Genomic DNA, 26,000 nt, shown 5'->3' with positions numbered 1-26,000 from the left:
GGGCAAGGAGGCATGTAGGAGACGCTTCGGAGGTGGACGGTCTGAGACACGGCTGAGACCTCTATAGTCAAGTTAGATGTTAGAAGTTTATTTCAGGGCATGGCAGAGAGAGAGAGACAGCCTGCTATGATCCAACAGATAGAGCACAAAGCAGGCTCGGAGAGAACAATACAAAAGGGGGTAAAATATGAATACATGAGTTCAAGACTTTTAAGATTGCTAAGAAAGAGAGTAACAGAACAGAAGTGAGAGAGCCGGGAAAAAGAGGATAAAGAAGAGGAGGAAAGAGCAGGAAAAAGAGAGCAGAAAGAGTGTAGAAAGCATGAGGCAAGAAGGCTGAGAGAAACAAGAGAGCTGAGAGAGAGCCAAGAGAGAGTAGCAAGAGAGCCAAGAGTTAAGAGAGACTAAGAAAACCAAGAGAGCCAAGAGAGAGAACTCCCTTTTACAATTACTTATATAACCTATACATTGAATATTCTATTCCTTTACTAACCAATCTTTCTAAGTATACTAAAACAGTAACATTTGTGTGCGACCTATAGAAATCGCTGTTTTATCTCAGGGTCCTTCAGACCTTTCCTTATAAGGCTGGGAAGAGGGGTCTCAGCTTAGTTTTATTGGGGGAAAGAACGTGTTCTGGCATACCAGCCTGGTTTCTTTGAATTATTCAAACCATGCTTTCATTTGTATTTCTTCTTTAGCCTTTCTGGCTAAAGAGTCATATTTATAATTTTTTTCGAATTCTACCTTCCCAACAGAGGCACCCCCAGCCCAAGGCACTCTCCTCTCTTTTTTTCCTCCTAACCAGGAATTTTCATTCCCAAATTTTGTCCAGATGGAAGAGGAGGAGGAAAAGTCCCAGAGATCCTGCATGAGGAGGGGCTGCAAACCCAGCCCAGGGAGCTGCGAGGAGGAAAGATCTCCCCAGTGCCAGGAACAGGGTCAGAGATCCAGCCAGAGCTCAGAGCTGGGGGAGAAGCCCCACAAGTGCTTGGAATGTGGGAAGGGCTTTAGAAAGAGATCTAACCTGATCCAGCACCAGAGGATTCACACTGGGGAAAAGCCCTACGAGTGTGGGGAATGTGGGAAGAGCTTCAGCCAGAGCTTCAATCTGAGGAATCACCAGGTGATTCACACTGGGGTAAAGCCCTATGAGTGTGGGAAATGTGGGAAGAGCTTCAGAGATGTCTCTAACCTGATGAGACACCAGGTGATCCACACAGGGGAAAGGCCCTACACCTGCTTAGAATGTGGGAAGAGCTTTGGGTGGAGCTCCGCCCTGAGGGCACACCAGCTCATCCACACTGGGGAGAGGCCCTACGAGTGTCCCGAGTGTGGGAAGAGGTTTCGGACCAGCTCCAATGTCCTCAAACATGAGCGGATTCACACAGACGAGAGGCCCTTCCGCTGCCCCGACTGCGGGAAGGGCTTCAATCGCAACTCCCACCTCACCGTCCACCGGCGCATCCACACTGGGGAGAGGCCCTACGAGTGTCCCCAGTGTGGGAAGAGCTTCTCACAGAGCTCTGACTTGACCCGACACCGACGGAGTCACCAGTAAGGGAAGCCCTGCGAGTGCCCCGAGTGCGGGAAGAGCTTCGTGCGCTGCTCCAGCTCCATCCCCCATGGGAGGATCGGCGTTGGATGATCCCCAGTGACCCCCGTTGGGCAGAGCCCTGGTGATCCGTGGTCCTGGTGATCCGTGTTGGGAAGACACCTGGCTGGGAGGCTCCACATCTTCCTGGCTCCCTGTGGGCACCTGGATGAACACCGGGAAAGGAACAACATTGGGACACAGACCAAGAATGGGAATTACTTTAAGAGAGTGGATTTGTTAACTTTCAATCCTACTTTTAATTAATTATATTATATTATATTAATTATAATTAATATAATATAATTAATTATAAAACTTTTCCTGGGGCCTCAGGAGCTCTGTGGGCAGAGAAAAGGGGGTGACACCAGAGTGGGGGTCACTGGAGGGAACACACATGCTCTGGGGTAGGGAGGACACGATCCCCGGGACCTCCCCTCACCTTCTTGCTCAGGCAGAAGCTGAACCCCAGCACCAGGAAGACAAAGCCCAACAAAAAGAAGTCCAATCTCCATCAGCCTCTGTGAGTGGGCAGCATTCGACAGCGTCCCTGGGGGGGTGTGCAGAGGTCAGGACCCCCAAAAGCTTTCACAGACACCTCAAGCCCCTCCAAGGACCCTCCCAGTCTCCCCCAGCCCACCCAGGACCGTCTGAAACCTCCTTTGGAGTCAATAATTTTAAAAAATGAAGAATTTTAGAAAAATAAGAGATTTTAGCTAGAGATAGGCCTTGCTGGAACTAGTTAGAGTCAATGATTAAGTGAGAAGCAGGATTTGAGATAGTGAATCTCAGACTTAGGTAAAAAATTACTTGTCATTGTATGTTTGTTCAGCTGTGCTTATAATGAGAAAAGAAAAACTGATAAACGGGTTCAGGAAGATCACAGACCTTACATCTGGAAACCCATTTAAAAGTGACAAGGGAGGAAATTGGAGTTGTACCAAATGTCATTTGTAATGTCAACCATTGTAAAGGTAGAAAGGTGAGAGTGAGGAAAAGCGGTTTTCCTTCATTTCTTGATTGCTTCTCCTCGCCAAAACGACCCCCTCCTCAAATTACAGAGCCCACCACACAGGCATAATGACTTTTTAAACTCATTACCATGAATTTTAGTCTGAAGTGGAGCATGGGAGGTGTTAAGCATTATGAATATGTATTATTATTAATATGTATTAGTATTTTGGATATTCAAGACTTTTGTAAATAAATAGACACTGGAATCTTTTGTCAACTTGCAGTGCGTGTTAAGGGGATGACTCCCGCACTCGCCCAGTGCTGTGATTAAACATCCACTTTGTAACTTTAAACTGTTGGAGAGGTTTTTTCTCCATTAACAGATTGATATTGATACTGGATCAATATTGCTATTTTGTTAAATCACTCCCAGTCTCTTCCCAGCCTTTCCAGGACCCACCAGAGCCCCTCCTGTTCCTCTCAGGATCCCACAGCCCCCTCCCAATTTCTCCCCACTGCCCCTGGACCCCCAAACTCTCTCCCAGTCCCTTCCCAGCCCCACCAGGACTCATCAAGACTCCTCCCAGTCTCTTTCCAGCACAAACAGCCTCATCCTAATCCCTGCTTTCCAATCCCCAATCTCCTTCCCGCCCCTCTAGGCTCACTCAAATCCCTCCCAGTGACACCCAGCACCCCCAAACTCCCTCCCAGTGTCCACCAGGACCCCCAGAACCTCATCCCACCCTCCCCAACATCCTTCAAACCCCTTCCCAGCCATCCTAAGCACCTCAATCCCTTCCCCAGTTTAAACCAGTCTATCTCAAGCTCCCTCCCAGTTCCTCCCAGCACACCCCAATCCCCCTCTGGGCCCCCCCAGTGCCTCCCCCGCTGTCCCCGGCGCTGTGGGGGCCGGGCCGTGCCCCAGTGCCGGCTCAGGGGGTGCTCCAGGCTGACGTGCTCCACCTGGCAGCTGGAGCTGAGCCCGCATTGCCGGGGGCGGTTTCCAGCAGCACCAGGAGCTGCTGGCTCCAGTCCCCGCTGGGGAGCACGGCAGTGGCCAGCACGTGGCCCGAGAGCTGCTGCTGGCCCTGGGAGCAGCTCAGCTGGATGTGGGCAGGGGAGAAATCCATCAGGGAGCAGAGCAGGCGGCCGGGGCCGGGCTGGGAGCTCGAGGGCACCAGCGAGATGGACACGCTGAGGGGAACTGGGAGAGATTGGAGAGGAGTGGTGTGGCATTGGGAGGGACTGAGAATGGACTGGGAGGGACTGGGGTGGCACTGAAAGAGATGAGAGTGGATACTGGGACACTGGAAGAGAGCGTGGACGCCTGGGAGTGGAGTGGGAATGAACTCGGAAGAGACTGGGAATGGGCTAAAAAGGAGTGGGAGGGACTCCTGGTCATCTGGGAGGGACTGTGGTGGCACTGGGAGGGACTGGGAATGAAGTGCGCGGCACTGGGAGGCCGAGTCCAGCGCGGGGCTCTCAGCTCTGTGGATCTGCCCGGCAACTGATGAGTCATCAGAGAGACGCGCTCTGATTGGCTGAGGGGCGGAAGATCCACGGAGGGGCGAGATGGACAGGCGGGGTCACTGGGAGTGACTGGGATGGACTGGGAGAGGCTGGGATGGACTGGGAGAGCCACGGGAGCCAGTGGGAGGGACAAGGGGCTCCGGGGATGGGCACAAGGAAGGCTGAGGGCTCTGGGCTGATTCCCAGGGAGGTTTGGAGGGACACGGCCGGGCCCCTCTCTGTGCCCCGCGAGCAGCGGCCCGGACAGAAAAGTTCAGGAGCGGGAGGAGGTGTTTCTCAAGATTGATTTCAATCCTCATTCTCCTGGTCTGATTTGCTCAATCCTAAGTTCAGTTCATTTCCCCATGTCGGGCTGTTGCACCCCTGATGGTGATCCCTGAGTGACCTCTCCCTGCCCTTGTCCCGACCCACGAGGACTTGGATTTGTTTCAGTTCAGTGGAATTCCTGGTGATTTGGGGGGAGCTGGAGCAAAGCAGCTGGAAAGCACAGTGGGCTTGACAGGGACTGAACCAGGGCAGGAGCTGGGACTGCCTCGAGTGAGCTCTCACAATGTGAACCTTCGTGGGGTCTTTAAGGGAATTTTGTTGAAGTCTGACATTCATTATTAAAAAGCAGAGTCAGAAGTGGAGCTCTGCTTTCAGCTTGAAATGATGGGATGGAATGTGGGCACTGATACTTCTGTAACCTCAAGTTGTTCCTTGATACTGGACACTTTAGCTTTGGCAATCTGAAGCCCTTCAGCAGCAATGTCTCTGCCACCCCCTGGTTTCTGGCTCAGACCCAGCTCGCAGCTTGGACAAGGTCTGGGCTTTGTCCTCTTGAGCTTCGGGAGCCTCCCGGGAAGCACCAGCCCTCCCCAGCCCACCCTTGGTAGGACTTTTTCTTTTCTCTCTCCTGACGATTTTATCCCCAAAACTGCCGTGGGAACGTTGTATCCAAGCACATCCTCCAGCGCTGCACTTTCCTCCTGTGAATTCCCTGTGCAGGGAATGTGTCTGTGCTTTTCCCTGCTCTGTTCACTGACAAACAAACCTGAGCCCGTGGGACTGTCAGAGCTCCTTCATGCAATGAAATCAGGTTGTGTTTCTCATGGCATGTTCTGGAGGAGCTTTTCTTGGTGTGTCTTGTGCTGCTGGAAATGACACAAGAGCCAGGAGGGAACAGAAGCTGCTGCTGCCCGTTGGCTCAGGGCCAGGGAACCAAGTTGTGCTCCCGTGCAGTTGGGCCCTGCTGGAAGCAGAGCCGCGTTTCCCTTGAGCAGCTCAAGCTTGTGACAGCTCCAAACAGGAAACCTCAGCAGAAAACTCTTCCTCCAAACTCAGCTGCTTTCCCTCCTGCAGCTGTTTGGGAAAGAGCCTCAAAGCACAGACTCTGCTGGGAGCCATTGGTGCATTTCCTCCCTCCCGGCAGCAGCAGCTCCTGAGCCCTTCACGGGCTCCTGTCCCTTCGCAAACCCTTCAGCTCCCTTTGAACACTCAGCAGTCACTAACGTGTATTTTTTTAAATATTCAAGCTGCATTTAAACTTGTCTTTTTCTCTCTTCTCCACATTTTTGTTTTTTTCCTCTTTATCTCCTTTAATCCCGTCAGCACCAGTAGGATGGGGTTGGAGTCTTGGGGTGGGTGTGGGATGAACTGAGGATCCAGCAGAGAAGGGCAAGGCAGAGGGGAGAGGACTCAGCCAACCCTTCTCCTGCTCTCTCCTCCCCCAGGCTCCAGCTAAAGCAAGTCAGACTGGAAAGGATCCCACAAATGCTGTGTTCTCCTCCCTCTCAGCTTGGCTGGGGATCCTCAGCTTCAGCCTGGTGCAGTGGCTTCGATTTGCTAATTTGAGTTTTTTGGCTAATGCACTACATTGAAGAGTTTTATTATTACTTAATAAGTACTTTCTTAATAAGTAATTACTTTCACCTTTGCCAAGTTCTGCTGCACTGTGTCTGCTTTTCACCCAATAGACTGCTAGCTCACCTACACACATGTGCTTCTTAGGATAATATTTAGATTCATAGCTTACTCTATAAAATCACACAATTACAGATGAAAACTCTCCATCATCTCACTCAATGCAGTTTCTTATTTACTTATGGCATATTCTTACTTGCAGCTATAGGAACATAAGCTTATGAATTCTCGACTCAACGTCTGTGAACCTTTAGCATTGCATGAACCCAAGCTCCTTCCAAGGCTGTCAATCAAACCCTTCAGTATCTGTGGAAGTTTCTGTCTTTCCATTTCCCACAGCCCACCAAAGGATTTGTGACACTTTGTGACAGAGGAGAAGCTCCCAGGCAATTTTGTGTTTGCTGTAGGGAAGGTTGGGTTGCTCTGCATCAATTCCCAGAGCACCGCAGAGCATTGGCTTTGTGATGTCAGGGCATGGATGCCACATTGTCGTGGTGACATCCCAAGGTTGCCTTGGTGCACGCAAGGCCTCAGTGTCAGAGCAGCTCTTGGGCTTGCTCAGTGCAGGAGCATCCTCCTGCTTGAGGCGTTTGTCAGTGGGCAGCTGCACACTGACAGGAGCCTTGTTTGTTCCTGAGTTGGAGCACAGTGTGCAAACTGGCACAGCAGTGCTACAATGATTGAGCAGCTCGCTGCTGCCGTTTGCACCCTTTATGGCATTGGATATTCCGGCTATTACCTGACCAACCTGGCACGTAAGTAGAGGTTTTCCCTGGCTGGAACCTGAGCTGGCTTTTGTAGGTCTCCCTGCTCTTTCTTAGTGACCGGGTTGCTATTGAAACAGAAAGACCATGAGGATGCCACTGGTTTGGTAAAGCTGCTGTCAACACCTTCAGCAAAACACGGGGTGTCTGTAGCCAGGGGGCTGCGGGCAGCATTTGCAGGGGTTCTGTTCCCTCCACGGGAGAGCCTGTGGCAGCAGAGTCTGGCATTTCCTCACTTTGCTGGCTCAATCTCTTGGGGTGACTTTACTTTTAAGATAGCTCTGAGAGCTCGGGAAGTTGAAACTGCTGGAGGCTGATGGGAGTTTTTTCTCCTGACTAATTCCTGGCCATGTGTGAGAATTGGCAGCGGTTTGAACTATTGAGAAGTGAGATCAACCTGTGAACACCACCTTAAGATGTGAGGCCGGGAATTTCTTGCTCTCTTTGGTTTCTGGCTTCTGACGAGGTAACAGGGCTCTGTCTCGGCCTCCTCCCCCCCTCCAGGCCGGACAAGGCTGCAGAGGGCGGGGTGGGGGGAGAAACGGAGCCGGCCGGCCTGACTTGGTTTGCAGTTTCTGCCACTGAACTGAAACCTGACACCATCAACATCTGCAGCTTTAGCAAGATTTTCACCTGCATGATTTTACCACCTGCATGAGACTTGCAGATGAATCCTTTTCTTCCAGAGAGAGAGAGAGGGAGTGATCAACCATCAACCCATCAAAGAGAGTGAAGAAAAAAATTAAATTTAGAGGGGGAAGAGAAATAAGGAGATGCTTTAACAAGCTGAAATATTTTTCTGTTAAAGCTATGGAGATGGAGAGTAGTGTTCTGAAAAAAACTCCTTGAATTCACGACAGAGTATATTGGGAGGAATGGAGTGTTTCCAAGTGTGGATTTTGAGCAAATGATGAAGTAGTTGTGACACTGTGAGATGCTGGAACAGAGGGGGAGAAGTAATAGTTGAAGATTTGTGGCTTTTAAGAAGCAAAAAGAGAAAACTTCTGTTTCCAGGGGGGCTCACAAAAACAGATAAAGAGAACTTTTGCCTTTGAATAACTCATTCATAAAAATGACATCCCTAGACTCATGACCCATAACACACCTCAGAGTGATGGGAAATGGGAGGAGACAACTGATGGCAGATTTCCGGGCAGCTGGCATCAGAGAAATAGAAAGCTATGAAGAAAAAGAGTTTTCTTGTGAAAAACTCCATAGATAGCAGAAGAAGACTTCTGTTTCTCTACAAAGACTGATGAAAAGACTCTAGCAGGAATTGGGACTGTTGTAAACACCAAAGTTCCAAAGTGTTTTTGTCTCTATGTTGTCATGTAAACAAGGGAATGGTTGGGTAGTGGGGGAGAAAAGGGTTGTTCTGGAAGTTTTATTCTGGTTTCTTATTCTTGTAGTTTTTGTTAATAAACTTTCTTTATTCCATTTAAGTTTTAAGCCTGTTTTGCTCTTGTTCTAATCCATATCTCACAGCAAGAAATAAGTAAGTTTTCTAGTGAGTTTTTAGTTGCTGCTTTAAACCACACCAGTCAAGCAGGACACCTTTGAAAATGTAGACTGGGAGATCTTCTCAGATGCTGCTCTAAATAGGCCACGGTTCTCTCCAGTTTTCTCAAAGAATTTGGTTCATTTTCCTTGCCCACTGCAGGTCATCTGAGCCGTGTGTTCAGAGGTGCCGATCCTGAGGTGAGTCAGAAAGGAACATTTGATGTTCCTGGTGTTTCAGAATTGTGCAGGGAACTGTGAGCTTGGCCTGTGGCAGTAGAGTGCAGAGGGCCAGCTGGGTGGGCTGAAAGAAGATCCATTTCCATGTTTACAACAGCAATAGCAAAGGCATTGTTGGCTATTTCCTAATTTTCCATTGCAGAGCTTTAAAAGAACTCAAAGCTCAGATTTGCAGAGAGAACGTTGCTTGCTGATAGTAGCCAGGGTGAACTCTCTAATTCAGAACTATTTGCAGTATGGCTGAATTAACCCATTTTAATTTAGTTGGAGAGACTTAGAATCCCATTGCTATCAAAGCTGATGATTTGTGCTTGGTAGAGCTGGTTGTGGAAATAGAGCTGAAGAGAAATAAGGTTCTAAATGATAGGTAGCTGCCTGTCCCTAACTCCACCATCTGTCCACAGAGCCCAGAAGCAAGAGCAGACTCTCCTGGGGCTCCCTCTGCTCCTGGAGAAGAGGCCAAAGAGGAGCAAAATGAGCAAAAGGACCACGAGCCTGCAGCTGTGGTCACAGCCCAGCCTGACCATCCCCAGACAGTAAGTGCCAGTGCTGGGTGGTGCTGTCTTTAGTGCAAGGCAGAGCTGCAAGTTTCTGAGCAGCCAGCACTTGCTGTTGCTGGCTGAGGATGCTGAGTGCTGGAGTCCTGCCAGCACCCAGCCATTCCCCCATCCCGTGGCAGCTGGAAATTGGGCTTTGAGCCGTCGTGCTGAGGCCCCAAAGCGCTGCTGCCTGCGGGTGAGCAGCTGGCTGCTTGGCTCAGGGAAGCTCTGTCTCTTGGCTTCTGCCAAGCCATGGCCAAGGGCTCACACGGCATTTCTGGGGCTCACAGGGCTTGGTTTGTTTGCTTTCCCTTTTTGGAAACCTCTGGATGACCTGGAGAAGTGTTCTGCAGTTTCCTTGAGTAATTCTTCACTTCTGCAGAGTCTTTTAGGCCACCTGTCTTTTGGCTTTTGATAAGCTGCAAGGAGATGATTGTGTTGTCCATGAAGCTGTGGCCGGCCATTCTTGTCCTGTGTGGCCAAAGAAACAAACTGCGTAGTTCTGAACCCTTCTTCTGAGGCAAAATCCACAAGTGGCAAGTTCCTGTTGATACGTTTTGTGGTGAAGTCTGCAGCTTTGGAAACTGCATTGGAGCCTAGTGTGGGGGCAAAGCTGCAAGTCCTTGAGTGCTGTCTTGTGTTGCTAAGAACCCCTTTAGAGATGGTTGTTTTTTCTCCTTAGAGCTGTTTTCCTCCTCCTGCCTCTTCTGTCCTGACACTCCCTGTTTAACCTATAAATTTCTGCCTGTCCTAGTGAGGTGGGACAATTCCATGGTTTAGGTGGTTTTTGGTGACTTTGGTCATACATGCATTACATGACACATGGCTTCCTTCATTGGCATCCCTAGGGCTGTGTCAATTAATTTGTTGATGGGGCCTTTTGAGGATCTCTGTCACTGCCACTCAGAATTCTCAGCTGACAAAAGAGGGAGGAGAAACACCTTGGTCCTCTTCCATATCCTGAGGTGGCCATAGAGGCTCTCTGACCTGCAGCAGAGGATCAAATTGCACACATCCTTGTCTCCTGAATGAGCAGGATTTCTAACAAGAGTGTAGATGTCAGAAGGGCAGGAGTGGCAGGGCAGGCCTGAAAAGAACATGAACTCCAGCAGTGTCTCTCCCAAGGGGTGAGCTCACCCAGGAAGCCCCTGCAGAGCCAGGATGGAGCTGTGGGACAGGGCTGGCTGTCAGTCACTATGGAGAGACAAGCAGGACACAGCAGAAGGGGAGGGAGGCCCTGGAGAAATGCCCCACATTTCCTGTCAGCTGCCCAAGAGTCTGTTGGAGATTCAGTGCCAGATGGGCCCTGATTGCACTGCCAGGGTCACTTTGGAATCTGTGCTTCCCCACGGGCAGAGAACAAGGCAGGAGAGCAGCAGCACAGAGCTTTGGGAACGTGGGAGCCCATCAGCCTTTGAGTCTTGGCCCACAAATGTTGTATGAGAAGTTGAAGCCCATCTTCTCTTGCTTTCTCTGCAGGTCCTTCCAGAGAAAGAGCAGGAGCAGATTGTTTTCTCAGGGAGGCCGTGCCAGACTGAGGGAGAGCTGTTCCCAGCCCAAGAGCAGGAAGAGCAGCTGGGGCAGCAGGTGGAAGAGCCACTGGAGAATGGCCAGGTAAGGCTGACTCAGCAGGGGACAGAGTGAAGGGCAGGAAGAGGGGCATAAAACGCAGCTCTTGGGACTGAGCAGGCCACGAGTGCCAGAGGCCCTGAAAGCAAAGAGCCTCTGCAGAGATCAGCAGCGGGACAGGAGGTTACAGTGGAAGCAGAGGTGGGTAGGGAAGCAGAAAGAAGTGACTGAATGAGTGTGATTTTGAGGCTGAAACTGAGGAAGAAGCTGAGCCTGATGGCAGCTCCCAGGCACTTGCTCTCCATTTGTGTGTACAGAACATCAAGGCAGAGCCCCAAGCAGAGCTGCCCGAAGCTCAGAGGGCCATCATGGCAGTGAAGAGGAGGCACGAGGAAGACAGGAGAAACATCCAGGACGAGATGGATCTCCACTGGCAGAGAGGAAATCAACAAAACCAGGTGAGTGAAAGAGTGGCTGACACTCCACTCACAGAAATTCCTCTCTGTCGTTCCTCACAGGCCTCCGATGAGGAGCTGCTGGCAGAGCTGCAGGAAACTGAGGCTAGGATCAGGGCAAGGGAGAAGAGGCTGGAGGAAGAAAGGAGAATCATCCAAGAGAAATTTGATCTCCTCATTCAGAAGCAAGAGGCTCTAGAAAATCGAGTGAGTGAAAGAGCGATAGGCACAGCAGTCACTGCAGTCTGGTGCTTTCTGCCCTTCTTGCCTTTCCTCTGCAGAGCAGCAGGGGGGTGGGCTGATGCCTCTCAGTGCCATCCTGCTGTAGTGTCTATCCCAGCTGCTTGGAAGGACATTTCCTGCTGGGCTCAATCTCAGCTGCTGCCCTGGACAGTGGCACCAGTCATTTGCCCCTTTTGCCAGCACTCATCTCAAGGGATTCCTGCTGGCCTGCTCCTGCTCTCCTTGTTTCTTCAGGGCTTTTTGCAAGTGAACAGAGTCCCCCAGATAGATTTGGAATACAAGCTGCAAGCTGTCTGTATCCCTTGGTGAATCTGCTGCTGTCCTGCTCTTTCCCTTTGCTCACAGTCAATGAGCCTTGGCAGACAGGGACAAGCTGTGCTCTCTGACTGCTTTGTTCTGTTTGACTTGAGGTGGACGTGTTGATATCTCACCTGGCAGCCTGCGAAGGCTTCCAGCAAATGCCTGCTGATGAAGAGCCCCAAGGTCGGCGGGAGGCACAGGTACTGTCCCAAGCACAAGTGCTGCAGGCTGAGCACCTTCTGAAGATGGTGCAGGAAAAGAGGACTGAGGGGGAGGAGCTCCAACATTAGAACAAGGAGCTGCAAATGTGTCTGCAGCCCTTGGAGGGGGAAAGGGATCCTTGGGAGGAAGTGGAATGGTCGTTGTTGCAGTCATCCTTCAGAAAATCCAGGAAAATGGAATATGAAACTGGCCATGAACTTGATTAAATCCAACCTTGGGTTTTGACCATTTGGTTTCAGAAGTGGGCATCCAAAAAATCCAGTTGATGAGCTTTGCATGTGGCTAACAGCAACTTCCTAAGGGCTTGCATTTGAAAAGGGAACTCGGGGTAATCTCGGCCAGCCAGCTTTCTGACACAAACTCCTTTCTTCTCTCAGCTCTCCACAGGCTCTTCCATTGAATCTGCTGCAGCAGCAGCAGCAGCAGCAGCAGCATCTAAAGGAGCCTTTGTTCCCCAAGCTGAGCAGTGGAGCCCGGGCAGTTTGTCCATTTCCAGCAGTGACACATCTGCTGCTCAGCTCCAGGAGAGCCAGGGAGACTTCCTGGAGCAACTGAGTACGTCTGGTGTATTTCTTGTCTGAGGGACAGTGTATTGTGTGCACGTGCCAGCAGAGCTGTAGCAAATGATCCTCCTCCCTTTGGTGTCCCAGAGACATTTAGGACTCCCCACAGGAACTGCTGTGCTCTGAGGCAGCGAGAGAGCGCTCTGGGTGTTCCTGCTGCCTCTGAGGGCAGCTTGGACTGGCTCGGCTTTGCCTGGGATTCCCTTGCCACTAAAGGCAGAAGCAGGAATTGTTCTTGGATCAGCAGAAGGCTGTGGCCTAGCAAATGATCTATGCAAGTCCTGTGTGCTAGTGGCCAAACTGAACAGAATATTTGATTCCTAAATTCTCCTTAGACTCCAGACTCCCCATCAGTCGTCAGAACCAAAAGACTTCAGAGAAATTGATTGGTTTTGGGGTTTTGTCTTTTTGTTGTGGTTCCGTTTTTAGTTTTCAGTTTTTATCCTTTTTTGGTTTCCGATTTGGGGTTTTTTGGAAGAGTTTGTTTTTTCTCCATTCTGAAAGAGCTGTTCTGCCCCATGTGTCTTACTGCTGTCATTTTTATGAGCGTTCTTATTGCCTCTACTACATCTACAAGGTTTTTATGAGAATGCTGTATTTTTGTCAGTGAGGACTCCTTTGCAAGAACATCAGGTGACAGCAGAAACAGAGAGCAAGAGATGTTTTCATTGGGCCCACAATGAAGAAACAGATACTTGTATAACAATCTGTAATTAATATCCTAGTTTTATTCTTATAAAGATGTGTCCAAGAGACACATGGACGTGGTGTGATCAGATAAAACAGCACTGCAGGCATTTCTCAGGAGCGAGCCTGCAGCCCCTGTGCTGTGTATTCCTCAGATCCATGGCACTTTTTCATACCTGATTCCCAGTCATTCCCATGACTCTTAGAATCCTACCTATTGGCCCAAGCCCTGCTCAGATCAGTCTCTGGGAAAACACATCAAGCCCTCTGTGATTCTGCAGCACAACCCATTTAATCTGCTTCTTGCCCATAACAGCTGCCAGTGCTGTGCTCTCAGAAAAGACCTGGTGGGGCTGAGAAAAGATCCCAGCTGATTTGGTGTCTACCTTCACCTGCTGGGACAAAAAAGGGCCTTGATCTGCACCTGGGTGTGTCTGATCTCCAAGGCAATGCTGTTGTGTCCTGAACGGGGGCCACAGCTTGTCAGGGGCTCAGGCTGGCTGTGTCTTCTTGCCATTGCTTGTCAGTGCTCATGCTTGGCCTTTGCCAGCCTTGTGCTGTGCCCTGCTGTGCTCTCTGCGCTTCATTTCCTTCCAAGGACTGGACAAAATCAGTCTCTCTGCTGCCCATTTGTACTGCACAACTGCCTGTCTTGTTGCTGCTGTGCTTGCTGCCCAGCTGAGCACAGAGGGTTCAGAGCCCCAGACAGCGGGGCTGCCTTTGGCATCTCCTGCAAGTTAGGATCTCTGCCTGAAAGTGAGCATCTTGCATTTTGTTTCCCTCAGGGAGAATGGTGAACAAGGAAAATCCCGTCACAAAATACATTGAACTGGAAAGTCTTGGCAGCGGGTGAGTCCAACCACAGTTACTTCTACACAGCCATGGGCCAGGTGTTTCCCTGGTGGAATATCCATCAAGTGGGAAGTCAGACAAGTTGTCCACATGTTTAGACAGCGGGCTTAGTCTGCCCCATCTCTCAGTACTGGCCAGAATTTGTCAAGTGTGCTCAGAAGGCATTGTCAAAGACATCTCCATGCTGCCAAGGTCTTGCCTGCAGCAAGGAACAGAACCTGGTAAATCTGCTTGTCTCTCAAGTGTGGGACAGCTCAGGGTTCATTTCCTTCACATTTTTGGATGTCTCCAAATCATCTGGCCACACTAATGAAAGGAGAAGAATCTTGCTTGCCTGAAAGCACAACCTACCCCCGATGAGAGCTGTCAGATAACAGTTCTCAGGAACATTTCTTTCCAAGAGTTTGCTAAAGAAATACTCCGTGCTCAGGATTAGAATTGCACAGTTTAGAAGCTGATACCCGAGATGAAGGAATAAGCTGCCTTTTGGAGCTGAGGCAGTAAAGCCCAACGCTTCAGGAACAGGCCCAGTGCCCATGCACTTGAGGGGAAAATGCATCATCTGCCTTCTGGCAGACCCCTCCTGCAACCTGCAGCTTTTAGGCATTTACAGCAGAGCTCTCCTGTCTGGACTGGCTTTCAGTGCAAGATCTAAATGGCTTCTCCTTTCTTTGCTGCTGTTTTGTTTCTAGGGGTTTTGGAGAGGTTTCCAGAGCACTTGACACTGCCACAGGAGGAGAGGTAAATGTCAACAGCCCCTGCAGCCTCTGCTGCTCTCCAGGCCTTTCCCCACTGCTGACAGCTGTGGCTGGAGCTTTGAGTAGAGCTGTGCTGAAAAGGCACAAGAAGCACAGACTGGAGCCAGCCTGCAAATTGCACTTGGAACAGGCTTTGTCCTCCTCAGCTGCCCGTAGGAAGACAAGGAGGGCAGCGGTTCCTTTCAGAGAAGGACGCGCCCACACGCTCTCAATTGCTAAAACAAAGGTGGTGTCTTAGAGCCTCTCACTGCTTTTTGGGGCTACAGCTTCAGAGTCCTGAATTCTCATTTCTGGCTGCCAGCAAATACATCTGAATGCTCCTAGTAGTTACTTAGCCACCTGCACTTGGGAGCCACACGTAGGGAGAGATCTGCAAGATGTTCCTAAAAGCCCTGAGCCCTGCCCATAGCCCAGGATGTATCCACAGAGAACCAAGGCACCCATTCCTTCTTTTGAATCCAAGCAGAGCAGCAGAGAGTGTGGTCAGAGCTTTGTGGGTGATCGTTGATACACCTTTGTTACCAAGTGGACAAGGCAAATCGCCAGTGGCCACGTGTCCTGTAACTGGCCCCCAAGGGAGCAGAGAAATGGGCTGTTGGAATGTCACTTCCTAATTACTCCAATGATGAGGTCTAATCACAAGGCACTTTGGCACAGCTTGGCTGTGCCATTCCAAAATCACTTGCTCCATGTGTGTTGTGGTCTCATGCTACCAATTTTCTCAAATTACTCCTTTGCAATGTCCTTTGAGGTGGCCATAAAGAAAATAAGTGTGCAAGGAGTGAGGAGGAAGATACTAACCATGAATGAAATCAGGATCATGGAGAGTAATAGGAGTCCCAGGGTCGTGAATTACTTAGCCAGGTGAGTGGTCACGGTCCTATCCCTTGAATGTTTGTTTACATACTACAAGCATGAGAGCTTAAAAACCCACTTTGGTCAGTGGCAGGAAATAGAGCTGTTAATTATTATTTCTCTACTTATCTCCAATGGATGGGAAGAGACTGCATTTTGTCTGCATGAATCCACCCTGGCCAATGCAGACTGAAAATTGTTCAAAAACCTGCATCAGCCCTATCTTAAGAATTCAATACCTTCTAAGTTCATTGCCTCCACAGTTCTTTGGGATTGAGTTTTTCAAGTTTCTTAAATGCTGATGAACCATCCAAGAGAGGATTGCCCTTGCATTGTTGCCCCTCTTTTCCATTGCTGTGCATGCCAGGAAGACTAGGTGCTTATTTCCAGAAATGCCATGCGTGACAGGTTTTTTATCTGGGCTCTTCCTAACCTGCCTTTCTCCTTGAGACAGCACAGACTGCAAACACTGCACAGCCTAGAGGCAATGTCTATTCCTTTTCTTCTGCCCTTGTCTCAAAGGGACCCAGAAACAAGACTCAAGCAAAAAACCAACCTAGCCGTGCATGTTCACCTGCATGGCCTTGTTTCCTTTTTTCAGCTACCTTGTGCATGAGGAACTCTGGCTGGTGATGGAGTACATGGACGGAGGCACTCTGAGAGATCTCATCGACGAGATTCAAATGTCTGAAGAAGAGATTGCAGCTGTCAGTCGGGAGGTCAGGGATCCCATCTGTGCTTCCAAGGCCTTGAGCTGCATTGTCTGGGAAACAGGGGCTCAGAACGGGAGGGATTTCATGGGCCAAGCTTGGTTTCTGTGTTGCTGCTAGGCTATGGGCAAGCAAGAGCATCTCAAGTGAACTGTCTGCCAGTGCCCCTACACTCACTGGACTCACTTCCTGTCCTCTTATCCCCTGCTCTTGTATTCTAGCTCTGTCTCTTGCATTGGCATTTGCAGTTCTCCACCTTGCCCAGCTAAACTTTTGCCTGTCTGCACTACATTCCTTGTCTCTAAAGCAAAGGTGTGCTGGCAGGATTTGAAACAAACAGGAAAGAAAAAAAGAGAGACTAATTTCTTTTAGTCCTCAGCTGAAAAGGATAGTAGTGCAGCCCAAATGCTGTTTGCTTCTGAGCACATGCACTGCAGCTGCAGTCACCCTGGCTGGTTTGCAGGGGACAGTCTACAGCAGCAGTTGCTGGTGCTCTTTCAAAAGCTGACATGCCTTTCCTGAGAAAGGTGCTGCTCTGCTACTGTTGGAGCAGCAGGCTCTTGCTCTCAATGGCGCTGTGTTCTGCCATTCCTCCCCATTCCCCTGCAAAGGGAACCTTCCACAGCTGTTTCCTTTCTTGTGGGATGAACTCACATCACTCCTTTTTGCCCCCCTGGTTCTGTTTTCTCTCTCAGTGCCTGCAAGGACTGGATTTTCTTCACTCCAACCACGTGATCCATCGAGATGTGAAGAGCAACAACATCCTGCTCAGAACCGACGGCTCTGTCAAGCTGGGTCAGTGTATTCTTGCTCAGCTTCAGCCTTCCAGGAATGGGGGGTGTGGGGCTGCTTTCAGTGACTGCCAGCTCCCCAAAAATGCTGCTGCTGGCAGTGCAGGGGTCCCCCCTGCTGTGGGCTGAAGGCACAGTTGCAGGGTGCACACAGCTATGACAAGGAACCACAAGCAGCCAAGAGTGCTATTGCTCTGTGTGTGTCTGTGTGTGTTCCTTCCAGAGGGAGGGAGCTACAATCTAAACCTTCAGGGGAACAAAAGGCACTGCTGGAGGAAGTGTAAAAAATGGGGGGATGTTTGAAGTAGCCAATTCATATTGCCTTGGCTAAAGCCCCAAGGAAACAGAGCAGGGACTGTTGTCCAGGAAATTCAACTGCACATTCTCAAACTTCTACTGGGGAATTCTTTGCCTTGGTTTCCTAATTGACAGTATCAAAATTAAAACAGTATTTTGCTTTCTCCTCAGCTGATTTTGGCCTTTCTGCTCAGCTCACCCCTGAGCACAATCAGCGGTGCTCGGTGACCGGGACTCCTTGGTGGATGGCACCTGAAGTGGTGAAGCGTCGACCATATGGCCCCAAAGTGGACGTGTGGTCTTTTGGAATTGTGGCAATTGAAATGGCCGAACAAAAAACTCCTTATGACAGTTTCACTGCTCGATCGGTAAGGAGCAAATACTCTCTGATCCCGCTGTCTTTCTCACCTGTCCCGTGTTCTCTGCTCACTGCACAAAATCCCATGGCCATCTGCTGGAAGTACTTCCACCAAGGCCCCTTCTACAAATGGCCCTGCAGCACATCAGCATCTGCTGTAGCTTTGGTTGCAGCAGTGGGGGAACTCAAGCCTTCCCTCGCCCAAACCATCTCCATTCTCAGGCAGCATTTTGCTTTGGCTTAGAAGTCGTTCCAGCTCTTTTGGCTGTGTAGATGGCCCGAAGAATAGGAAACAAGCATCTCAGAGCTGGTGTTATCTTTCCAGAAATGAAGCAAAGAAACTCAAACCAAAGCAAGCTGGAGCCTGGTGATGGGGAGAGCCTGCCAAAACCTCCTCTTTGTTTCCTGGCACTTTCTGGGATGGGCACAGCGTTAATGCATTGACTTGAGAATCCAACGAGCACAGGGTTACCACAGGGATGGCACTTCTGATTTCACCATGAATATTTTCCTTTTGCCACATAAGGGAACCTGAAATTTTCAGAGTGCTGAGAGACAGAGCTGCAGGTGGCTCCTGTGTGCCCAAACAGGCATTTTCAACCCAATCCATTTGTGGAGGCATCTGAATGTGTCTGTGTTGGAAATGAGATTCCAAATGTTTGTTTCCTTCCCTGAGGAACACCTGCTGCATTTCCTTTCTTTTCTTCCAATTACCATCATTTTCAAGAACAGGACAAAAAGCTGGATGAGTTTTGTTTTATGGCAGCTGTGCTTAAGGGACCAACAAGCACTACAGGGATTCTTTTCATATAAGAATCCTTGGAAATAGTAGAGTTAGTTAGAATAGCAAAATCCCTCTTCCAAAAAGGCTGCCAAGCTGCTGGGAATCCTCCGAGAAGGAAACATGTATTTGCTGATGTAGTTGCCACTAACTAGATCAGGCAATGAAATCAGCTGCCAAGGCAAGATCTGCTGGATGTTGGCAAAGCTGTGGCTTTGGGGCTTGGGTTTTTTCATGATACAGGAAAGTCGTCATCCAAATGCTACAGGAAAGTCATCTCTGCCTCTCTGCCAGGGCAAAAACTGCCACTGCAGAGTGGAGCTGAAACAATGGGCTCTGGGAGAGCAGTTCCAGATGGGAAAGAAGCAGGTGGAGCCTTGTGTTTCCTTTTTCTCCAGGCTAAATTCCACATAGCCACAGAAGGGACCCCACAGCTGCGGCAGCCCGAGCAATTCTCGCCTTTGCTGCGTGACTTCCTGAGCTGCTGCCTGCAGAAAGGCGAGGCGCAGCGCTGGTCTGCCAAGGAGCTGCTGCAGGTAAAATGCCAAAAGGGCTGCAGGTGAAACAGTGTCCGAGGGATGGGCTCCTCCTCCACTGAAATCCAAGGCATCAGATGAGCCCCCATCCTCCTCACTTCCAACCTTGGTGCTGTTCAGCTGACAGTGGGGAGCAATCCTAGACTGGGCTGGGCTGGCAGGGAGTGCTGGGTTTTAGCGCTGGCTAAAATCACCAGGGCACTTACTCATTTCTTGCTGGGAGCTATGGATTAGGAGAAGGGCAAAACAGGCTTCAAACTTCAAAGGAATAACAAATTTTATTATCAGGCCCACAAGAATAAGAAAGGTCTCATCTGTGCAGTGAAAGGGTTCAATCTCACCCAGGTCATGGCAGTCACGGTGTTGGATTTCAGGCTGTGCTGGGCCCCTCTCTCTGCCCGGGAGCCGCTGGGAGGGGAGGCTCGGCCTGGAGCCGTCGCTGCACGCCGGGGAGAGGGTTTAGTGTGGGCAAGATGTCAGCAGCCGTGGCCTGGCCCAGCCTGGGGCCGGGGTCCCGCAGCCTCCATCCCCCGCCCGGGAGCCGCTGGGGTCTGGCCCGGCCTCCCCCAGGAGCACAGGCCGTGGGCGAGCAGGGCCGGCCTCACCAGAGCTCCGTTACCTTCGGGCTCCGGAAGCAAAGAGGGCCAGTTCCCGGGCTGGTGGTTTTCAAAATGTGCATCATCACAGAGGCACATCTCATTTCTAAATGGTGCAAAATGTTGTCAGTTCTCAGAACTAGCCAGCCATTGGCCTGTCTCAGGCACAGAGGAAGCTCCCAGCAGCTTCTCTCAAAGAGATCACTTCCGTGCGGGGTTTCTTACTTCTTTCCCTAAATGTCAATTCATCTCAAACTAACACACAGGGACATGGAAAGGTCATCTAGTCTGTGTCCTGCAATGAGCAGGGACATCTTTCAAGAGATCAGGATACTCAGACCTCAGATATTTCCAGGGGTGGGCCACCTACCAGCTCTTGGGGCAACCTGTGCCACTCTTGCCCCATGCTCCTGACCTACTCTGACTCAATCCCCATTTCATTTAAAAAGTATTCCCCTGCCTTTGAAGCTCTTAGCTTGGAAAATCATGCTTTCTTGTTGTTTTCTTTTCCTTTCTGCAGCATCAATTTATAACATCGGCCATGCCTGGGTCCAGCTTGGCGCCACTCATTGCTGCAGTGAAGAAGTGGAAGGAGGAGACATGAATGCACCAATTAATTTAGAACTGTCTTCTCCATGACCAGCTTAGAGTAGGATTGTAGAGTAGGATTGTAGAGTAGGATTGTAGTGCAGGATGGTAGTGTAGGATTCTAGTGTAGGATTGTAGAGTAGGATTGTAGAGTAGGATTGTAAATAAAATTTCTAAAATCTCAACTCCTTTGGAACATTTCTCTCCTTCTGACCCTGTGAGAAAGCTCAACATTTCCTCCTGAATTGTCAGTGTTCTCTTAGAGGTGGAAAGTGACATTGATGGCTTCTTTGGTATGGTTTCAAAGTGGGGAAGGCTCCTCTTCATTCATCCTCTCCAGACCACACTGCCTTTGGAATATGGCCAACTGGCCAAGTTTTGCCCAGCTCTGGCATTTCTATTTGAGGCAGAAACAGCAATGGCATTTGCAGGAAAAACCAAAGGAGGAGCGGTGCAACGCAAACATCCTGTGCAGATGCAGGCTGTGCAGATGTGACTCGAGAACATTTGGGTTCCTGCCACTTGGATTTGTATCCCTAAGTGCAATCTCTTTGGCTGGAGGAGAGTCTGGCTGAAGAGAGAAAGCAGAAAGAGCAGTGAGGGTGCTGTGCAAGGTCTCCTGTGGTGCAGAGCTGTCAGCGACTGTGAGGTGAGAGCGGGCCCGGCCTTGGCCAGGCTGGAGCCCCAGCAGAGCCCTGGCAGAGCCCGGAGAAGCCTGAGCCTCGGCAGAGGCAGGCTGGAAGGAGGCCCTTGGAGCTGCAAGAGGCAGCAGCCTGGCCCTGGCTGCCTCTTGCTGGCACCAGGCAAATCCTGCGCTCTCAGAGCCAAGCTGGCAGCTGGCTGCTCCTGAGGGGAAGCGGCGCCGTGCTGGGCACAGCACACACTGGTGCCATGGGCTGTCTGGAGTCTGCACAGGAGGAGAGAAAGGCAAAGAGCAGCCCAGGGCTGCTGCCCTGCCTGACCATTCCTGCTCTTCTGCCGCCTGCCCTGGAACTGCTGGCAATGGTCAGCAGTGTGTGCAGCACTCTGGGCACAGGGGGAGGGAGCCGGGCTGCTCCGCAGGCTCCAGCACAGGGCAGTGTCCTTCAGGCACGGCATTTCTGCCAGGGGAACCGAGGCCAGCGTGAGGCACTGACAGCAAGTCAGGGCACATCTGCACCAGCCAGTGCCTCACACAGCTCTGGGACCAAGCGCCTGCAATCCTGGAGCTCTGCACTGAGCCACAGCAAAGGTGTGAAATGCAGAGGGTTTTGCAGAAATATTCAGGGGCACCAGGCCAGCCTGCTTGGTGCTCTCTGGGGCACAGCAAGCACTGTGCAATGCAGCTCGGAGCTGCTGGCAGAGAGGGACTATGGGCATGTGCCTGAGGCTTGTTCTTGAGTAGTGATTTGGAAGGGAACAGAAGTGTCTCAGTAGGCAATTTGTGTTTTCTTCATTAATTGCTGAATTTTGAAAGACACAATGTGGCCTCACGCAGCAAGAGCACTTGCAGAACTTATTGACTATATGTTTGTGCTGAATTCCCAGAAAAGGTAAGTGTGGAAGTGTAACAAATAGGGCTTTTGAATTCAGTTAGCTTCTGAGCCTTCATCCAAAATGACCAGCAGGAGGCTGACGACCACCTCATGCAGGGCCCTGCTACAAGGGCTTCCATAATCACGGAATTAGAAAATATGATGCTTAGGAAAGTAAAATGTGCCCATTAAGTTAAAAAAGTTTAAAAGCTTGTCCTGTGCAAAGAATGGACAAGGGAGTTTGTGGTGGAGCTTTCCCCCTCACTCCTGGTATTGAATAAACAAATCCCTGCTCTGTAGGCCCTACACTATGCAGTACTGTTTTCTTGACTACTATTTGTGCATCATAATCACACTATGCTTTTCATTTTCTTCTTAGAACCTTCTAAGCATAAAGTGAGTAAGACAGTGAGTTGTGTATTGATAGGGCCGAAGAAACATTTCCAAATGCCATCCCGGGAAAGGAAAGGACGCGAAACAGCGCTGGGGAAGAGCGTCCCTCGCACGGCCCTCAGAGCTGCCACCGTGCACAAGATGGCGGCCGGGGCTGAGGCTGTGCCACCGTGCACAAGATGGCGGCCGGGGCTGAGGCTGTGCCTCTCAGAGCGCTCTGCAGCCTCTGCCAGCCCAGCCCCAGCCCCGGAGCAGCGCAGGGCGGGCAGAGCCCCCTTCCAGCCGTCTGCTTCAATGGACATTGACAGACACCCGGGCCACGGACACAGGCTGACACCTTTGCTCTGTGCACACAAACACGTACCAGACACTTGGGAACCTCGGCTGGCAGCATTTTCAGGTGAAAATACAAAGAAACTCCAGGCTTTGAATGTTTTCAAATAGAATATTTCATTTGCCAATAAAAGGACCAAAAGCAGAAAGGGCCATCCCAGCCTGTTTCTTGCATGCAGGAATAGTGTCACAGTGACTGTGAGCTGATGAAGACGGAGATGGGATTTAATCCAAAGCAGATTGTGCAGTGGGTGCTCACCTGTGATATGTATCCCTCACAGTACCTATTTATTTGGAACACTAGGAAGATTATGAGCCTGGGCAAGTTATTAACCCTTTCAGTACAGACATGAGACCTACAAACCTTGTTCATCTCTCCAGGGACAGAAAAGGACAGAGTAACAACATGCAATAAAACAACACTAAAACACCAAAGTCAGTAAAAAAAAAAGTCAAATCTCAGACAGAAAAAAAATGAAAAAATGATAATCGAAACTAAAATATTCTTAGGAAAGCCATAGAAATAAACAATGATGTACTAAAATATCTCCTTTAATTCATGAAAAAAGTATAAAATGGAGTATTAAAACTGTAAATCTAAACAAAAGCATCCATTAAAGAAACCAAACAAATGTTAAAGTAACTGTAATCCCATAAAAAGTTTGAACAGAAAAACAAATAAAAACAATAAAATGCCCTTTGCCTCCAGGGAGAGAAAAAAGAAAACTTCTGTTCCCAAAGATGATCACAAAAACAAACGAAGAAAACCTTTGCCTTCAAACAACTCATCCTTAAAATAACACCCCATGAATTCATAACCCATAGACACACCTCTAGGAGGGCTGTAAAAATGAGAAAAATGTCCCAATAGCAAAATTTCTTCCCAGACAGCTGCAATTTGTAAAAATAAAAAAACACAAAAAACCTGTTCCTTGTAAGAAAGTCTCCATGACATAACAAATTATAATAAAAACAATTGTATAATTAATACTGGTTTAAAATCACAAGTTTTATTTCTACATTGTCAGTTAAACCAAAAAAAAAGTTAGTCAGAGGGAGGAAAGGTGTTCTGAAAGTTTTGTTCTAGTTTCTTATTCTTGTAGTCCCGTTAATAAAGTTTTTTTTATTCCTTCTAAGTTTTAAGCCTGTTTTGCCCTTCTCCTAATCCATATCTCACAGTGAGAAATGAGTAAGTGCCCTGGACATGTCAGCCAGCGCTAAACCCACCACATTATTTAGTGCATTAGCCAAAAAACTCAAATTAGCAAATCTAAGGCACTGCACCAGGCTGAAGCTGAGGATCCCCAGCCAAGCTGAGAGGGAGGAGAACACAGCATTTGTGGGATCCTTTCCAGTCTGACTTGCTTTAGCTGGAGCCTGGGGGAGGAGAGAGCAGGAGAAGGGTTGGCTGAGTCCTCTCCCCTCTGCCTTGCCCTTCTCTGCTGGATCCTCAGTTCATCCCACACCCACCCCAAGACTCCATCCCCATCCTACTGGTGCTGACGGGATTAAAGGAGATAAAGAGGAGATTAAAAAGATAGAGAGGAGAGAAAAAGAGAAGTTTAAATGCAGCTTAATTATGAAAGAAATGCATATGTTAGTGACTGCTGAGAGTTCCAAGGGAGCTGAAGGGTTTGGGAAGGGACAGGAGCCCGTGAAGGGCTCAGGAGCTGCTGCTGCCGGGAGGGAGGAAATGCACCAATGGCTCCCAGCAGAGTCTGTGCTTTGAGGCTCTTTCCCAAACAGCTGCAGGAGGGAAAGCAGCTGAGTTTGGAGGAAGAGTTTTCTGCTGAGGTTTCCTGTTTGGAGCTGTCACAAGCTTGAGCTGCTCAAGGGAAACGCGGCTCTGCTTCCAGCAGGGCCCAACTGCACGGGAGCACAACTTGGTTCCCTGGCCCTGAGCCAACGGGCAGCAGCAGCTTCTGTTCCCTCCTGGCTCTTGTGTCATTTCCAGCAGCACAAGACACACCAAGAAAAGCTCCTCCAGAACATGCCATGAGAAACACAACCTGATTTCATTGCATGAAGGAGCTCTGACAGTCCCACGGGCTCAGGTTTGTTTGTCAGTGAACAGAGCAGGGAAAAGCACAGACACATTCCCTGCACAGGGAATTCACAGGAGGAAAGTGCAGCGCTGGAGGATGTGCTTGGATACAACGTTCCCACGGCAGTTTTGGGGATAAAATCGTCAGCAGAGAGAAAAGAAAAAGTCCTACCAAGGGTGGGCTGGGGAGGGCTGGTGCTTCCCGGGAGGCTCCCGAAGCTCAAGAGGACAAAGCCCAGACCTTGTCCAAGCTGCGAGCTGGGTCTGAGCCAGAAACCAGGGGGTGGCAGAGACATTGCTGCTGAAGGGCTTCAGATTGCCAAAGCTAAAGTGTCCAGTATCAAGGAACAACTTGAGGTTACAGAAGTCCCAGCGCCCACGTTCCATCCCCTCATTTCAAGCTGAAAGCAGAGCTCCACTTGTGACTCTGCTTTTTAATAATGAATGTCAAACTTCAACAAAATTCCCTTAGAAAGACCCCATGAAGGTTCACACTGTGAGAGCTCACTCGAGGCAGCCCCAACTCCTGCCCTGCTTCAGTCCCTGTCAAGCCCACTGTGCTTTCCAGCTGCTTTGCTCCAGCTCCCCCCAAATCACCAGGAATTCCACTGAACTGAAACAAATCCAAGTCCTCGTGGGTCGGGACAAGGGCAGGGAGAGGTCACTCAGGGATCACCATCAGGGGTGCAACAGCCCGACATGGGGAAATGAACTGAATTTAGGATTGAGCAAATCAGACCAGGAGAATGAGGATTAGAATCAATCTTGAGAAACACCTCCTCCCGCTCCTGAACTTTTCTGTCCGGGCCGCTGCTCGCGGGGCACAGAGAGGGGCCCGGCCGTGTCCCTCCAAACCTCCCTGGGAATCAGCCCAGAGCCCTCAGCCTTCCTTGTGCCCATCCCCGGGGCCCCTTGTCCCTCCCAATGGCTCCCGTGGCTCTCCCAGTCCATCCCAGCCTCTCCCAGTCCATCCCAGTCCATCCCAGTGACCCCGCCTGTCCATCTCGCCCCTCCGTGGATCTGCCGCTCCTCAGCCAATCAGAGCGCGTGTTCTCTGATGACTCATCAGTTGCCGGGCAGATCCACAGAGCCGAGAGCCCCGCGCTGGACTCGGCCTCCCAGTGCCGCGCACTTCATTCCCAGTCCCTCCCAGTGCCACCACAGTCCCTCCCACTCCTTTTTAGCCCATTCCCAGTCTATTCCGAGTTCATTCTCACTTCACTCCCAGACCTCCACACTCTCTTCCAGTGACCCAGTATCCGCTCTCATCTCTCTCAGTGCCACCCCAGTCCCTCCCAGTCCATTCCCAGCCCCTCCCAATGCCACACCACTCCTCTCCAATCTCTCCCAGTGTCCCCCCCAGCGTGTCCATCTCGCTGGTGCCCTCCAGCTCCCAGCCCGGCCCCGGCCGCCTGCTCTGCTCCCTGATGGATTTCTCCCCTGCCCACATCCAGCTGAGCTGCTCCCAGGGCCAGCAGCAGCTCTCGGGCCACGTGCTGGCCACTGCCGTGCTCCCCAGCGGGGACTGGAGCCAG

At 50.3% G+C, this 26,000-nt stretch overlaps 1 protein-coding gene and 1 pseudogene across 1 annotated transcript; both read left to right on the top strand.

Moving 5' to 3' along the window:
• Positions 1 to 1,088: 1,088 nt before the first annotated feature.
• LOC148182306 (uncharacterized) overlaps positions 1,089 to 26,000 on the top strand; it is a 702,689-nt pseudogene continuing 677,777 nt past the window's right edge.
• Positions 6,305 to 21,591, top strand: LOC148182320 (uncharacterized). Its single transcript, XM_088068917.1, has 15 exons — positions 6,305 to 6,735; positions 8,405 to 8,442; positions 8,886 to 9,017; positions 10,500 to 10,634; positions 10,907 to 11,251; positions 11,698 to 11,868; positions 12,187 to 12,364; positions 13,845 to 13,908; positions 14,604 to 14,652; positions 15,421 to 15,533; positions 16,126 to 16,243; positions 16,930 to 17,029; positions 17,494 to 17,690; positions 18,860 to 18,997; positions 20,114 to 21,591. Exons 1-15 carry the CDS (start codon positions 6,657 to 6,659, stop codon positions 20,195 to 20,197), a joined length of 1,941 nt encoding a protein of 646 aa, XP_087925043.1. The 5' UTR covers positions 6,305 to 6,656; the 3' UTR covers positions 20,198 to 21,591.

This window comes from Pseudopodoces humilis, chromosome 33 (assembly GCF_049639895.1).
Source record: "Pseudopodoces humilis isolate 2021_Gansu_Grassland_sample_001 chromosome 33, ASM4963989v1, whole genome shotgun sequence".
In the NCBI taxonomy this organism is placed as follows: Eukaryota; Metazoa; Chordata; class Aves; order Passeriformes; family Paridae; genus Pseudopodoces; species Pseudopodoces humilis.
The sequence above is the reverse complement of the archived record's forward strand: the minus strand, read 5'-3'. Positions and strand labels throughout refer to the sequence as shown.

Coding starts and splice junctions, on each gene's coding strand:
- LOC148182320 (XM_088068917.1), top strand. CDS start 6,657: ATGATTGAGCAGCTCGCTGCTGCCGTTTGCACCCTTTATGGCATTGGA. Junction 11,252..11,697: donor AAGAGGCTCTAGAAAATCGA/GTGAGTGAAAGA, acceptor GTTTGACTTGAG/GTGGACGTGTTGATATCTCA. Junction 15,534..16,125: donor GTCGTGAATTACTTAGCCAG/GTGAGTGGTCAC, acceptor TCCTTTTTTCAG/CTACCTTGTGCATGAGGAAC.